General features: G+C 35.5%; 1 protein-coding gene across 1 annotated transcript; it reads right to left on the reverse strand.

The window, feature by feature from the left end:
- Positions 1 to 14517: 14517 nt before the first annotated feature.
- Positions 14518 to 15456, reverse strand: LOC306640516 (olfactory receptor 52E4-like; the record flags this gene model as incomplete). Its single annotated transcript, XM_079104801.1, has 1 exon — positions 14518 to 15456. One exon carries the CDS (start codon positions 15454 to 15456, stop codon positions 14518 to 14520), a length of 939 nt encoding a protein of 312 aa, XP_078960927.1.
- Between the last annotated feature and the right edge of the window lie 1230 nt (positions 15457 to 16686).

Here is a 16686-nt window from a genome sequence, read left to right on the forward strand (position 1 = left end):
AGATTGTGCATATTTATGTGGCTAAAAGAACTCTAGAAAACTATCTCACTCCTTTCACAAAGCAAAGATTTGAAATAAGCTACCCTAATTTTCTTTTACTTGTCTCCCATTACTCATACATGCAGTTGTGTTGTTTCTTTGTGTCTATTAAATCTTCTTCACCTTGTTGAGGTTACCCATGTTTCTCAACAAACAACCTAAACAAGTACTTTTTTGTGTACACAGAATTAAATGTTCATAATTTTTATAGAATTAACATCTAACTTTGAGATTATTATATTTAACTTATGCCAACATTCTCAAATGTTCAGTCCTTTAACTTTCTCACCATTCCTTTGTGCATGGATTAATTTTAAAAATGTTTATTGAGTTCCTCTGGTGATGGGGATTGGAACTATAGAAATAGCTCTGTTCTCTGTTTCCTTGTGTCTGTTTCTCTCTAAATAAATAATTACGTATACATACGTACATGGATCTGTTTATGAATATCAAAATCACTGTTTATAATTGTTGACATATATACTGTTTACATGTATATGCATGTATGTTTCTAGGCATATAGCTTACATATGTAGTAGTCTGGTGAGAATGCACAAGGATTAGAGAACAGGTGAATTACAATGATGGGTTTGAAAGTGGGGTATGAACCTTATGCCTCATGGATAGGTGGAAGTGTTTCAGGCAATAAGTACAGAAAATGCAGAGATGCTGAGGCTGAACACACCATGAGAATTTAAGTAACTCTAAGAAGGCATGGATAATTGGATAGGAATAAGCAAGGGTAATTTACTTGTAAGAGATGAATTTTGAGTGACAGCCAGGGTGCAGAGGGTTTATGGTCTTGTAGCTATTTAAGTATTAGGCTTTCATTTTAAATGTTAGAAATGTGTTTATTCATATATCTGTTTCATTAGCTAATCTTATCAAACATGTAAGGAAGATGTAATATCAAGTTATCTAGAACTTACAAGAGAAGGAAATATTTCAAACTCAACTCATTTTATGAAGCCAGTATTTAACTCAGAAGGACAACAAAATACTGCAGAAAAAAAGAAGCTACAGACCACTGTCTTCCATGAATATAAACAAAAATTCTTTAAGTGCATTAGAAAATTGAATTTAGAGAATATAACACAAAAAGCAAGATTTATTCAAGGCATGCAAGGCTCACGCAACAATTGAAATTTGATCAGTATAACCCAACACACTAAGAGATTTAACAAGAGAAACATGCAAACAAGATAAAATATTATCGAAACTTTGGGAAAAATATATAATCAGTTTTGATGAAAAATAAGGAAATAAATATTATCATAATCAAAAAAGAAAGTACTTTAAATTATAAAGGTCATGTAGGAAAGCCCTACAGTTTACATCACACTTAAAGATGAAAAACTGAATTACTACTTTTTGTAACTGAGAATGAGGAGAGCATGTTCACCTTTATCACACCACTTCAACCATAACTGAAGCCCTGGATTATGCAACAGAAGAGTCAGTTTAAAATGAAAGAACTATCTCTATTGGCAGATGTGATCATCTACATAAGAACAGGGAGGAATGGTAAACTTTGTTCATTGTAACATGCTGTAACAACCTTTCGAGTATGAATGAAGTGCTGGATGATTTTTTAGGACATCATTTTTGTCTTGATTTTTTTTCTTGATTTCATTTTCCAAGAGTTTTTTAGGCATGTTTGTGTCCACGTTCATGATCGATATATGTTTTGTAATATTAACAGCTTTTAAAACTAGAGCTATGAAGACCTTATAAAATGAACTGGGAGCTATCATTCCTCCTACATTTTCTGAAAGAGTTTGTTTTGAGATTGATATTTTATTTTGCTTAAGCATTTGATATAATTCCCAAGTGAAAGCAACTTAGATTTATGTGAGAATTTTGATATAAAAGATTCAGTTGCTTTATAGCAATGAAGTGATTTTGATTTTATATTTCTTCTGTTCTGATTTTGAAATTTATACATTTCAAGAATGTGTTACTTCTATTTACATTGTTGATTTTACTAGCACAGATATTTTTATATCTAAGTTATGTTTTATTATTTTATTAAATGTTTGACAGAATTATAGGTTTACAGGTAGTTATAAGAAATTATATGAAGAAATATACAAAACTATGTAACACACTAGGATATTGTTGCTGGTACAGACAATATAGAACATTTCCATCTCTAAGTGCTCTTCTTTTTGTATGAATATAGTTGTGTCTTCTAGTCTCTTGCCAAAAATTCTTCCTTAACTCCTGGTGCCAATAATTTGTACTCCATTCCTATAACTGTGTCATTTAAAGAATATCATGTTAATGGAATTATATAGTATGTAATGTATTATATTGGGATTAGCATTTTGTAGGTGGCTGAATTCTCTGAAATTTATACAGGTTGTTGTGCAGGGCAATAATATTCATGGTATGAATATTTTACAGTTTATTCATCCATTGAAAGACGTCTGGATAATCTTCAGTTTGGGCTATGATTTAAAAAATCATTGTAAACATTCATATTCAGGTTTTTGTGTGAGCATGTGTCTTCATGTCTCCATGGAATATGATGAAGAATGCACTTTTTGACTTGCTTGGTAACTGCATATTTAGATTTAAAGAAATTTCTGTATTCCTGAATATTTTTGTCATTCCCACCAGCAATGTATACGTGATTAGGTTGCTCTTCATCCTTGATAGCATTCAGTGTTATAATTATTTTATTGTAGTTGTTCTGATAGGTATGTCATTATATCTTTAGCCTTGACTTCTGACGATTTCCATCCTATATTATTTTCTAAAAGTTTGTAGTTCTAAATTTCGCATTTCAGTTTGTAGACCATTTTCAGTTAATTTTTAAATAAACACATTGAGGATTTTGTTGTTATTGTTCATCTTTTTGTTTTTTGTTTTGCCTATGGATATCTAATTTACTCAACACTATTTGTTATTAAGGCTTTCTCCCTTCCATGGAATTGCTTCAAAAATCAATTGAACATAGTTATATGGTCTGTATCTGGATTCTCTGAACTGTCCCATTGGTTTATGTAATTCCCCTTCTGAAAAACCATATATATTTGATTATTATCACTATAAACTACATCATGCAATTGGGTAGATTGTCATTAGCACAGATTTATTCATAGTATTCCATTATTGTTGTTTTAATGCACTTACTGATATGCCCTCTTTCTTCTTTCATATCAGTAAATTTGTTCTGTTTGTGCTTTTCACCCAATCATTTGTTTTATATTTAATTGATTTCTGTTCTATCATTATCATTTCCTTATGTTGATTTATTTATATTAAATTTTATCTTATTTCCCTTGTTTCTTGAGGTAAAGAAACTGATGTAAGCATGTGTGACGGGAGTGTTTTATTTTGTATGATAGAACATACCAGAAAACAGTGCACATTCATTTCATTTCAAGGACACATGAATTTTGTAGATGGACAAAGTCCCTGCAAACTCATTAGACTTCGCTTTCTCATTTCAACTCTTATTGGAAAGAATAGCAGTGCTAGGCAGGCGTCAAAGGACACAGAGCCAGATCTGAACCAAACTTGGAAACCGTCTTAGGAGAAATGGCTGCATGCAGTCCTATGTCAGCATAGTCAGGAAGTTGTATATGGATGGGATAATGATCACTCAAATAATATTTCCCAAAAGAATCACTAGGCACAAGCAGAAAAAGGAAATCCAATCCCAAAAGTCATGTACTGTAGCCCAGAATTTCAATTAAGGTTACAGTTCCAGGGTTCAAATATGACATGTTGATAGATTTCATAGAAATTGGTATTCTATCTCTTCATCATCAACTTGATACCTTCAAATGACAACTTGGATACAAAGCATGAAAGACTTGTACTTTTCTATCATTGAACCACTCTCATGCGGTCAGCATCATTCAACCGTATCTTCTTGCCAACAAAGAAATCTGATGCAATTTAATCACAATATCTAGAGGTCCTATAATACAAGTCCTAATAGCCAAAGGAGACAATCATGGAAAACCTTCAGTAGACCCATGTTGGAGCTAAAGGTATGAAGGTTTCAAGATTTCTGATTTAGCTCTTGATGAAATATAAACTATTATACTGAGAACACTGATCTTTTGTGTCTTCCGTATCCTCTAGATTTGTTTGCTTAAAAGCCTCTATTATATATTCTCTTCTATGTCTAGTAGACAGCCCAACTTCATTGCATTCAGAAATTCTCCTATGAGCCTTGTTGTCCCAACACTAATTTTGTTCCAGTTGCCTGGTGTGCATTAATGCATGATCCCAGGAGATCCTCAGTGTTAGCCGCACTGCTCCTGCTCCCAAGAAATGAACTATTTGCCCCAAAGTCATGGACATTTGTTTTCAAATGGCATTTTTTAGAGGAGAATTTTAGTCAACTTAGATTCACATATTCCTTCACCAAAATATTGAAGAATTCACTAATTTTGAAGACACTGGTTGTGGTCTTTAGAAGAGATTGGAAGAGGATAGTGTTCTTTCAGAGACAACTGAGGAAAGTTCATCATCTATGTGAATTATGCCCCTCAGGGAAGATCTGTTGAGTGGAATAGAAAGTGTGGAATAGAGAGGCTGTTTTTACCAGGGCCTTGTAGATTAAAAACCAGCAAAAAAAAAAAAAAAAAAAAAAAAAAAAAAAAAGAACAACAAGGTAAAAATTTTCAAGAAAAATCAACAATTTAAAACAGGATAGTATATAGTCAAAATCAAAGACCATCCAGTTTACACATCAAAGACTATCCAGGTATGTGTAAACTGTCCTAAAGCAGGATTTGGGGTGTGTGTGTGTGTGTGTGTGTGTGTGTGGGTGTATGTGCGTGTGTGTTCTCAGAGGTTGAAGGTCAGTGGAGTGAGTTTTCAAGATGGTGGACTAGAGGGTGACTGCATTTCATGTCGCTCCAGGACTCAGGATTCAAGAAGAGGAGGTACTAAGAGACTAGGGACCAACTCAGAGCTGCCGGGTGAGTCTCTCCCACTGGGTGAGGCTCCCCGGCCAGGGCAGTAGTCTCAGAATGCAGGGAACTTCATGGAATAGAGTGGCCCAGCATGGCTCCCAGGCCTGAGTGGCAGGACCAGACCGGACCACAGGCAACTTTTCAAAGGAGGGCCACCCAGTGAGATACGCATCGCAGGGAGAGGCTCCCTGGCCCAGGCAGTAGGTCTGGACTCCAGGGAACGTCACAGAGGAGAGCTGCCCAGCACAGGCGGTAGTTCTGGACTAAAGGGAACTTCTAGGAGGAGACCTTCCTCACCAGGTGAGTTTTCACCAGTAGGCGAGGCTTTCCCACCAGGGCGATAGAACAGAGACCCAGGCCCAGTCCAGCCATGCTGCAGCCCATAGTCTAGTTCCCCTTTGGCTGACCATCGGTCAACAAGTAGAGGTGCCTCTGCCCACTAGCAGGGAATATACCCCACCTGAAGGCCACCACCCCTACAGGGGCGGCTTCCTTATGGAGCACTGCATTATTAAGTTCCTCCAAGACTTCAGGCTACTGAAGGCTAGGAGGTGAGTTATTGGAAATCTACAGGGACAATAGTAGTCAATAGAGGAAATCTGCAATATCTCAGAGTTTCACTACTAGAAGGATACATACCTGAGCAATATGAGAAAACAAGAGAAGAAAATGTCCCAGACAAACCTAGATGCTACAGCAATAAAATCCAATGACGGCATGGCAGAAGAAATATCAGAAAGGGAATTCAGAATGTTCATAATTAAAATGATCAGAGAAGCAAACAATGAGATGAAAGAGCAAATGCAGGCTTTGAATGATCACACCGCTCAACAGTTATAAGAGCAAATGCGGGAAGCAAAAGATCATTTCAATAAAGAGTTAGAGATACTGAAAAAGAAAAAACAAACAGAAATCCTTGAAATGAAGGAAACAATAATTCTTAGAGGTAAATGAGAACAAGGATACATCCAATTAAAATCCCAATGACGTACCTTACAGAAATAGAGCAAGCAATTATGAAATTCGTCTGGAAGAATAAGAAACCCAGAATAGCTAAAGCAATCCTTAGCAGGAAGAGTGAAGCAGCGGATATCGCATTACCAGAACTTCAACTATACTACAAAGCAATAGTAACAAAAATGGCATGGTATTGGCACCAAAATAGACAGGAAGATCAATAGTACAGAATAAAGGACACAGAGACAACCCAAATAAATACAGTTTTCTCATACTAGACAAAGGTGCCAAAAACATGCAATGGAGAAAACATAGTCTCTTCAACAAATAGTGCTGGGAAAACTGGAAATCCATATACTGCAGAATGAAACTAAACCCCTATCTCTCACCCTGCACAAAACTCAACTCAAAATGGATCAAGGACCTTGGAATCAGACCAGAGACCTGACATTTTATAGAAGAAAAAGTAGGTCCAAATCTTTAACATGTCAGCATAGGATCAGACTTCCTTAACAGGACTCCCATAGCACAAATAAAAGCAAGAATCAATAACTGGGATAGATTCACACTAAAAGCTTTCTTTCAGCAAAAGAAACTATCAGCAATGTGAAGAGAGAACCTACAGAGTGGGAGAATATCTTTGCCCCTCATACTTCAGATAGAGCACTCATTTCCAGAATATATAAAAAACTCAAAAAACTCTACACCAAGAATACAAATAACCCAATCAAGAAATGGGTAAGAAACTGAACAGACAGTTCACAGAAGAAGATGTACAAGCAATCAACAGATATATGAAAAAATGTTCAACATCCCTAGAAATAAGAGAAATCCAAATTAAAACCACCCTAAGATTCCATCTCACCCCAATTAGAATGGCAATTATCAAGAATACAAGCAACAATAGGTGTTGGCAAGGATGTGGGGGAAAAGGTACACTGATACATTGTTGGTGGGACTGCAAATTAGTGCAGCCACTCTGGAATGCAGTGTGGAGATTCCTTAGAAATCTTGGACTGGAACCACCATTTGACCCAGCTATCCCACTCCTTGGCCTATACCCAAAGGACTTAAAATCAGCATACTACAGAGATACAGCCACATCAATGTTCATAGCTGCTCAATTCACAATAGCCAGACTGTGGAACCAACCTAGATGTCCTAAAATTGATGAATGGATAAGGAAACTGTGATATATATATACATCACAGTTTGTTCTCTCCAATTGCTCTACCTAGAGCAATTAGGATATATATATATATCCCCCAAGGGATATTACTCAGCCATAAAGCATAATAAAATTATGACATTTGCAGGCAAATGGTTGAAATTGGAGAATATCATGCTAAGTGAGATAATCTAATCTTAAAAAACCAAAAGATGAATGATTGTGCTGATAAGCGGATGATGATACATAATGGGGGGTGGGATGGAGGCAAAAATGGAGGAAGGAAGGACTGTATAGAAGGAAAAGAGGGGTGGGAGGGGTCGGGGTAAGGGAAAAATAACAGAATGAATCAAACACCATTACCCTATGTATATTACGATTACACAAATTGTATGCCTCTACTTCATGTACAAACAGAGAAACAAGTTGTACCCCATTTGTGTACAGTTAAAAAAAAATGGTCAATGGAGTACTGAACTCCTTGAGCTTACAATAAGGTTGCAGGTTGTCTTTTGTATAATGGACTCCCTGCTTTCTCTTTTTAATAACTTTGTACTATATTATGAGTAATTAACTGGGATTTGAATCCTGAAGTTCCTTTGAATATAATTTCCATGCTCCTTTATGATGGATCCAAATACGTTTGACAAAACTACTTCTTCCTTTAGTCTCAGTTTTATTAATGACTCTCTACTTTTTAGAACATTTTGAATTTTGCTCTAATCTTTCTGTATCTAAATATTGATCCCAAACTCTCCCATAAAAATGTCCTCTTTATCTGGTTCTTTGGATGCATCCTATAAAAGGAAGCCCTTCATGAATCACAGTGGAAATCTCTGTCTCTGCTTCTCTCTGGAGAGTAATTTCTTGAAAATTTTTATTTAAGCAGATGTTTCACTTTCACATGAAGTGCATTCATAGTAGTATAAAAATAATATAATGTAATAATTCATACATGAGATAAAAAAGTGGAACACCAAAGTATTGTATTTTCCTGCAACAATACTAATGGAGGGACCTGTGGTCAAAATTGCCATACATATGGGCAACAGCATTACACTGTTATTGTGAAGTATTCCTTTGATGCCTGCATGTGGTATCTGAGGTGGTTGGGAGGAATGGTGAAGTAGATGGTCAGCGTTCCGAATACTTATGAATGACAGCTGTCAGAAACAACAGAAACTGAAAGAGAAAGAAATCTTTTAAGTTGGAACTATAAGTAGTTCATTTATCACTCAATAATTGTTTAATAGTCTTAAACCACAAATAGATATGATACTTTCTCCAACCTACTTTATGGTAGTTAGCAAGAAGTTAAAATTGAAGCCTTGAAAATCAGAACGATAACCTGGATACTCTCCTACCTTTTGTGAAATCTCACCTACGTCCCATATGCACAGGGCACCTCATTAAGGACACTGACCTTCTTTACCTCAGTGTTAAATGACATAATTTGTAGAAAAGATCAGTGTCTGAAGCAATTCACATACTCAATATATGATAGTTTATGAAAAGCCTGGTATTTTCTTAAAGCAATACCAGGCTAATTCCACATCATGTTTGGGGAGAGGAAAAAACAAGACAAAACCACAGAGAAGTGAAAACTTGATAGAAATGAAGACAGAAGAAAATGCATAAGAAAAGGAAAGTTAGAGAATCAAAGCGCTTTCACCTGTCACTTTGTTTATAAGACTGGTGCTTCTTCAAAGCAGTCATCAAATGACTAGAGTTGAAATGAGAAAGTGACAGCCTAACTACTGTGCAGGGTGTTTTGAAGTCAAAAACATCACATTTCTTAAGGAAGAAATTTGTAATAATTATATATGTAATATATGTAATATATGTAATAATTCCTTCTCTTTCCTGGCTTTGTGAGGAATTCAGTGGGAGAAATGGATGCAGCTAAATTTTCTTAAACACTGTTTGTATAAGAGACAAGAGGTTATTAGCTTTATGACCCTTAGCTTTGTAAAACAGTCTAACTACTCTCACATAAGGGGTTATCTCATGCCTACTGATGGGGTAGAGAAGGAGATAAATGTGTGATTGTGGATGATCTCCTAAAGAGACAAAAGGGGGAAAGAAACTGGGTATCCTTTGTCCTGACAGAGACAAGACTGAATTACTGTGCAAAAGGACCAGATACTGTCTTTTCAAGGCTCATAATTTTCCTGTCTATTCCCTATGTTGAAAGTTACTCAGACACCTGCCATATTTCCACAAGTCAAACAGTAAATTCCCTCTACATCAACATCCTTTTTCATTTCCCAAAAATCAAGGAACATTAGAATCAATTGTAATCTAATTGACTAGAATCCAAAAAGCTTGAATATAAACTTGCTTAGGTTTTTAATAACAGGGGAACAGGAAATATAAAAAAATTACTTAATTATCTATGATAATATTTTAATTATAAGTTACATTAATTTGATTCCTCATCCTTTAAATTAGGAAAATGGAAACACAGAAAAAAAAAAGGACAAAGAAATCATTGGATAAAACAAGATAAAATGCCTATTCAATCTTTATTTTCCCTGAAATAAACTGTTATCACTTCCAATTCCCAATTTATAAGAGAAATTTCCCTGCAAGATCTGAGGACTGGCCTGGCATATAAAAAGGCTGGTCATATCAGTTTGTTTCCACTCAATTTTATAAGCAATATAACTATTAATGGATGTCACTGTGCTTTCCCTAAAGTTTGGACTGACCCCAGAGCATCATGCTTCTTCTGATGTCCCTAACAGTATCATGTTCCTTCTGAGCTACAGATTTCTTTACCAAGAGTAAGTTTGTCTCTGTCCTAGAACACAAAGTCAGAAAGTTTTGGATTTTTAGGAGAAAGATGTCTTCCAGGAATAAGAACTAGTAAACATCAGTCTTGAGTCACATTCAGAGCAAGATGATTCTCAGCTTGTCACGAGTGAGATAAAGTAAATATGAGAGATGGAGATTGCTGGAAACAGAGAAATGAAGAATAAATATCTTTCCTACCCTCTGTCATCTGGCAAGTCCTGTAGGACAAGCAGAAGGATAGGAGCTATTATAAATACACTACTGCAACTATATTACATAACTACTTAATGAACATTGCTGCTGTTGCCCAATATTTTATAGCAACTTTTAATTGAAATTTAAATTTGTTTTTTCATAAGCAAGGCTTATTAAGCTTCCTCTGTTAATTGAGACATCAGACAATTATCTCCTTTATCACCTGCTAAAGATTGCAACTAACTTGAATGACAAGGTGTTCAGTTTTATTAGTGATCTGCCCAAAATCTTCAGAGAGGAAGCTTCTTAGAATATTATCCATTATTAGTTTTCCCTTCTAACAACTGGAGTATATTTTATAGGCAAGCAATTTTTTTTAACTTTGGAGTTTTGATAATTCATTCATTTACCATAAAAGACCAGTAATTCACTGACTAAAATATGAAACTAATAAGCTGCCTCCCTCTAGAAGATTCCAGGTAGCAGCATTTTAGATCATAATGAAAGAAATGTGTCATTTGTATACTTGCATTTTTTGTATTTCACAGATATGTCTCTACTTACTGATAATCACTCTCTAGCCTCGTATGAGATCATCGCTGATGGGTCTACATTGAAAATTTCTGAGGATTCTGAAGTCTGTTCAGCCTTATAATCATTGTCCTATATTATTTATATGTACAAAATTAATTTTATTTGTAAAAAATAAAAAATATTTTCAGGTACTGTCAGTTGCTATTTGCATTTCATTTTCTTTTTTTTTTTTTTTTTTTGGTAGTGGTGGTGAGGATTGAACCCAGGGCCTTGTGCATGCTAGGCAAGCACTCTACCAACTGAGCTATATCCCCATCCCCTTCCATTTCATCTTCTATCCTTTTTTATCTTAAGTTTTTTTCAATAATTTATTACTATTTGAGGTTTTTGGTCTATCTCATTCAGTTGCTCAAGGTCAAGTCTCATCAGTCTACACTGGGAACTCATCCTTTCTCATTTTTCCTACATACATATACAAATGTTAAACATTAAAATATATTTTTCTTTGCCAAAAAGTATTTCAGACTTCCTATTGAACTCAATAGCTGAATTATTAAGATAATAGTTTATATTCACTTCTTTTATCACATACCATATTAATAGGATTTCATATTTTTATCTCTAACAAAAGTTTCCATTCAAAGCAACATATACCCACTTTATGGCCCATTAATTGCATTATTTGGTGTTTATTCAAGAAAAACAAGCATGTAAGTCCACAATAAGATTTGAATAATATATTTATAGCAGCTTTTGCATAGTGACACTAAAACAAAAATAGTTCAAGTGCCTCCAAAAGAGTAAAACCAGAGGATAGTAAAATCAGAGGTTAGGATAACATGAAGAACCAATCAAATCCAAATTAATAGAAAAGTGAAAGGAAGTCTAGTGGAGTAAAGGAAGGAGACTAGAAGAGGGGAGGGAGGACAAGAGAAAAGACAGGGAAGGAAAGGAGGAATTTATTAACTGAAGTGGATTCCCATGCAAGTGTGAGTTTGTCAGGATGAACTCAACTGCTGTGTATAACTATAAAGCTCTAATTAAAAGAAAGAAAGAAAAAAAACTGTAATGAGGTCTCAAGTGTTAAGTTTGATGGAGTTTGACACGTATATATCACTGGGAATCCATTACCCAAAATAAAATACTAGAAACTTCAATGACCCAGAAAGTCGCCTTATGCCCCATTCCAGATCATTCTCCAACTCGCTTTTTCACTTTAGGCAAGTTGATATTTTATTCCTTTTATAACAAAGATAAGTTTTTCACTTTCTTAGATTTAAGTTGAGTCCTAAAGCCCAGATTGGAGTGAATTAAGTGAAAAAATAATGAAGAACTTCAAACAGGGTGATTGGGTTAGCAGAGGAAGGGGGTCATCAAACTGTGGAGATATATATTTATTGAAATGGAGAAGTAGGTTGGAGTGAAAATGGTGTGCCTGCATACACACACACACACACACACACACACACACACACACACATGCACACAAAGTTTCAACATTATTCTTTATACAAGAGACAACCTTTAGAAGATTCTTGGCTCTTAACAAAATGTTCAACATAGTCACATTTGTAATTGCATTTTGGGAAGTCATTCTGAAGGTTGTTCTATGGGTGAATTCTAAGAGGGAAATGTAGAAAGAAAATTGAATTAAAAGTGATTGCAATCATTTAAACAAAAGGTTATGAGGACATTTCCTTGGATCAAAAGATGCATCAGAATTCCCCTCTTATTTCCTTTTATCTCTTTGGGACTTTGATCTTCTTTCTATTCATAAGACATGCATATATTACACTTAATAGTACTTAATAATCTCCAAAATTCTGTGCCTACAAATGAAGTTGTGTATGATTTTGATCATAGTCATTACTTGAGTATGGGTGATGTCACTTCAACTGAATTCTCTGTGACATGGTAAGGAAATAATAACCTGAGGGAAGCCACCAGGCTCAACAGTGAATTTCAGACACAGAATTATACTTCACCATGTTAAACTATTAAACTTGCTTTCTGTTGACAGACCTACACTGTGAAAGGATCTTTCATTCAAATGTTCTCCCTTTTATGGCAGATCCTGCATCATGGATCAGGCCCTTGAAGCTGTCAGTTACATTTCCTTTCCCTATGTAGTTGGAATGGACCTATTCCAAAAATGGTAGCCCAAACTCATTTTCTGACTGAGATTCTCTCTCTCTCTCTCTCTCCCTCTCTCTCTCTCTCTCTCTCTCTCTCTCTCTCTCTTTCACACACACACACACACACACACACACACGCTTACACACACATATGTGTGATCCCTTATTCTCACTCTGATTTGAATACTTCTTTTCAACTCCAGGATATGCCATTAAGTAAATTACTTCTCTTCATTTTTACCAATAAGAGTAAAATGAGCCCTCACTAAAAGCACGGCAGTGAGGAAAATTTGCAGTAAAAACATACAGCAATCAGTGATAAATCAGCAAAAACAAGTGATTGTGGTACCTCTGCCAGAAACCTATTGGAAATGAAGACGACAAGACTTCATGCCAGAACCCATGGCTACTTCTAGTACCAGTTCATAATGGATGGTTAAGTTTTGCATTTTACAATGTGGGTAGAAATTTCTAAAGAGACACAAAAGAATGTAAGAACTATGTTATAGAAGATAAAATGTCTTTTATACTAGAAAAGTTTTGTCAAGTTAAACATTTTCAAAATTTTTGAAATTTTATCAGTACTGTATCACCACCCACTATTCAGACACACACAGCCCTTGTAACACACATTTTGCCTTAGCCAGGTGTTATGAAATATTATAAATGGTTGCAATCTGCATGGAAATAATAGTGCTGGATCTGGACAAAGATATGGATAAGGTAGTTTATTTGAAAGACAATCTCTGACAATGTTGCGAAGAAACTGGGAATAAAACAGGGAAGAAATAAAGCCAATAAAAGATTCATTTAGGTGATAAAACTATCCTTAAATTAAATTCTGATGATGGTTACAAAACATTGTAAATCTGGGAAATGTGAAGTAAGATCTTGAATTTTGATATATGTCCTCCCTGAACCTGGTTGAGGTAGTTCCCCCTTCTCTTCTTAGTTCTCAGAAATTTTATAAGTGATTAATAATGGGTTATGTTCAAAATTTGTCCCTGCATTTTACTTTAATAGTTTGGTAAAATGCATCATACGATATTCAGATGCAATAGTTGTTCTTATGTGACATAAATGCTACTTGGTCATGATATATGATCATACTGTATAATTATCTATTCAATTTGCATGAATAGTCTTAATCAGTTTTATATTTATGAATGACTTTGACAACTGATTTTGCTTTTGCATGACATCTTCCTCTAGTTTTGATATTATTGTAGAACTGATAACAGAAAATGAGTTTGACTCTTTCACAGACAGAAATAAGGAATAAATAACATGCAGATGTCAGCAACTTTTTGTGATTAAGAAATATCACCTAAAAAAAGTAACACTGGCAGGTAAATGGTAAAGGGCAGAGTTATAAAATATTGATTTTTGGGTCAAAGCCTGAAGAATTTTATGCTTCCAAAATCTTACGTTTGTTAAACTAATGTGGAAATTTTATTAGTGATGGGAGAAACATAATTGTCCCACACTTTCAGGAATCTTGTTACATCACTTACTCAGACCTCATATTCTCCTCCATCCTCTCTCAACTTCAATGATAAATAAACAATATATGACCTATTGAAATCGAAGTAGAAATTACATAAGGATATCACTGAGCATAAGTTCAGCCCCTAAAAATGGCTGAAGTAATATCTGTGTGGCCCTTTATCTAGTGACGATTTGCGACACCCTGAGAAATGTGTCTGGAGGAAAAGAGTAACCTGAGAGAAATTATGAACTTCTGAGTACACTCGAGTTACTCTTTCTTTACAAATATTCTCACAACTCGTTCTCGAATTTGTTTTGTCCTGACTCCATAAATGACTGGATTTAAACAAGGAGGAACAACTACATACAGATTGGCCAGGAGGATGTGAATATAGCGAGGGATATTTCTACCAAAGCGGTGAGTCATGAAGGAGAAAAATGCTGGTGTGTAAAAGGCTAGGATGACACAGAAGTGAGAACCACACGTGCAAAGTGCTTTGAATCTGGCATCCCTGGAAGGCAGGCGGAAAACAGCTTGTAGGATTCGAACATAAGAGAGGGCGATAAGGATCAAGTCAAAGATCAGGACAGCAATGGTGAACAAACCATAGATCATGTTGGCCCTGATGCTGGCACAGGCAAGGCGAGCAATTCCCATGTGCTCACAGTAGGTGTGAGGGATGATGTGGTGCCCACAAAAGGGAAGTCGCCTGAGAAGAAGGCAGTAGGGGATGACAAGTAAGACTTGCCTCCCCACTGCAATGGAGGCCATGAGAGCTACCACTCTATTAGTGAGTATTGTGGTGTACCTCAGTGGGTAGCATATGGCAACAAAGCGGTCAATTGCCATGGCCAGGAGTACAACAGATTCCATACCAGTGTAGGTGTGGATAAAGAACATCTGCATGAGGCAGCCTTCAAAGCTTATCTCCCTCAGGTTGAACCAGAAGATGCCCAGCATCTTGGGGATGGTAGAAGTGGAGAGGCCCAGGTCAATTAAAGCCAGAAGAGCAAGAAAATAGAACATGGGTTGATGAAGATTCTGCTCATTCTTGATCACACACAGGATTGTGAAATTCCCCACAAGTGCCATCAGGTAAACAACAAAGAAAGGGAAGGCAATCCAGATATGGAAATCTTCAAGACCTGGGATACCCAGCAGGAGGAAAGCAGAGGGATATGAGGCAGTGTCATTGACAGAGGACATCCTGCTGAGGACTCTGGGAAGGTCCTCCACTGTCTTCTTCAGAACTTCTGTGGAGACATAAGGTAATATAGGATGGTTGGATATCACTGTGTTTAATAGCAGGCCAATTAAACTCTAAGAGAAGAGTGGAAGGGAATTAGTGGACTCTTAGCTACCAGAGATCTTCAAAGTATTGACTGTCCCGTTTTATATTGCCTGAGGATTGTGGGGGTTAGAAGATGTCTTTTATGAAACCCCTCCAGTAGCAAGAACTTTCATAACTTCATGTTATCTTGGTTACTGAATTGCACAAGTACTTATGAGAAAATTTTCCAAAATGTTGTGGGAAATAAAATAGAAATTGAAAAGGAAAGAAAAATTGGAGATGATGGTTAAGAAGCTGGACTGTGAAGAGCCATCTGCCTTTCTCAGACCCTGCTCTCTAGGTGTATTTCTCTCTGTATTTGACCTACCAACACTATGTCCACATCAATCTCTTCATGAGACTGTTCTGGTTGATGACTCAATTATTAGTGTTTTGCTATTCTCACAGCTTAAAATCTGTGATATACTGCATAAACTCTTAATGCAAAAATATGATAATTTTCATAGAAGTAGAAAAACATTTAAATTTAGTATCCACACATGATGTTAAAAAAAGAAAACTCCCAGCAAACTAGGGAAAGAATATATGTTCAACTTGATGAACACAAATACAGCTAATACACTGAATGGTGAAACCCAAAAGGCTTTCCTGTAGGATGGAAAATATGGCAAGAACATTAGCAGTGTCAGTTCTATCTGATATCTTACTGGAGTAAAAGAAAAGAAGTAAAGAAATAAGAAGGCATCAAGACTGAAATAAAAGATATAAAGTTTCTTATTCATAAATAAAAGAAACATTCAGGCTAAAAATTTAAAAATTTAGAACCATTTATCATGGAATTATTTGGTGAAAGAAATGATACTTTTCTATTTTATAATTTTAAAAAATTAAATAATCAAAGTTTTGTACAAGTTCAGAATACTACTTATGATGGAATAAAAAATGAAGTACTTAGCAATAAGCACTTAAAATTATAAAACAAGATAAAGAATTTAGAAGTCACTTGTATGTGTGCACACAGGCATGCATTTTAAAATGTTAGTTCTTCTCACTTTGGCCAAAAAATTTAAAAGAGTTTCAGTAGATACCAACAAGTTTAAATGTATTTTGAAACAATGACAGGTATACTCTAAATTCACTAGAAA

The sequence above is a fragment of the Sciurus vulgaris genome (genome assembly GCF_902686455.1).
Source record: "Sciurus vulgaris genome assembly, chromosome: 11".
NCBI classification, from domain to species: Eukaryota; Metazoa; Chordata; class Mammalia; order Rodentia; family Sciuridae; genus Sciurus; species Sciurus vulgaris.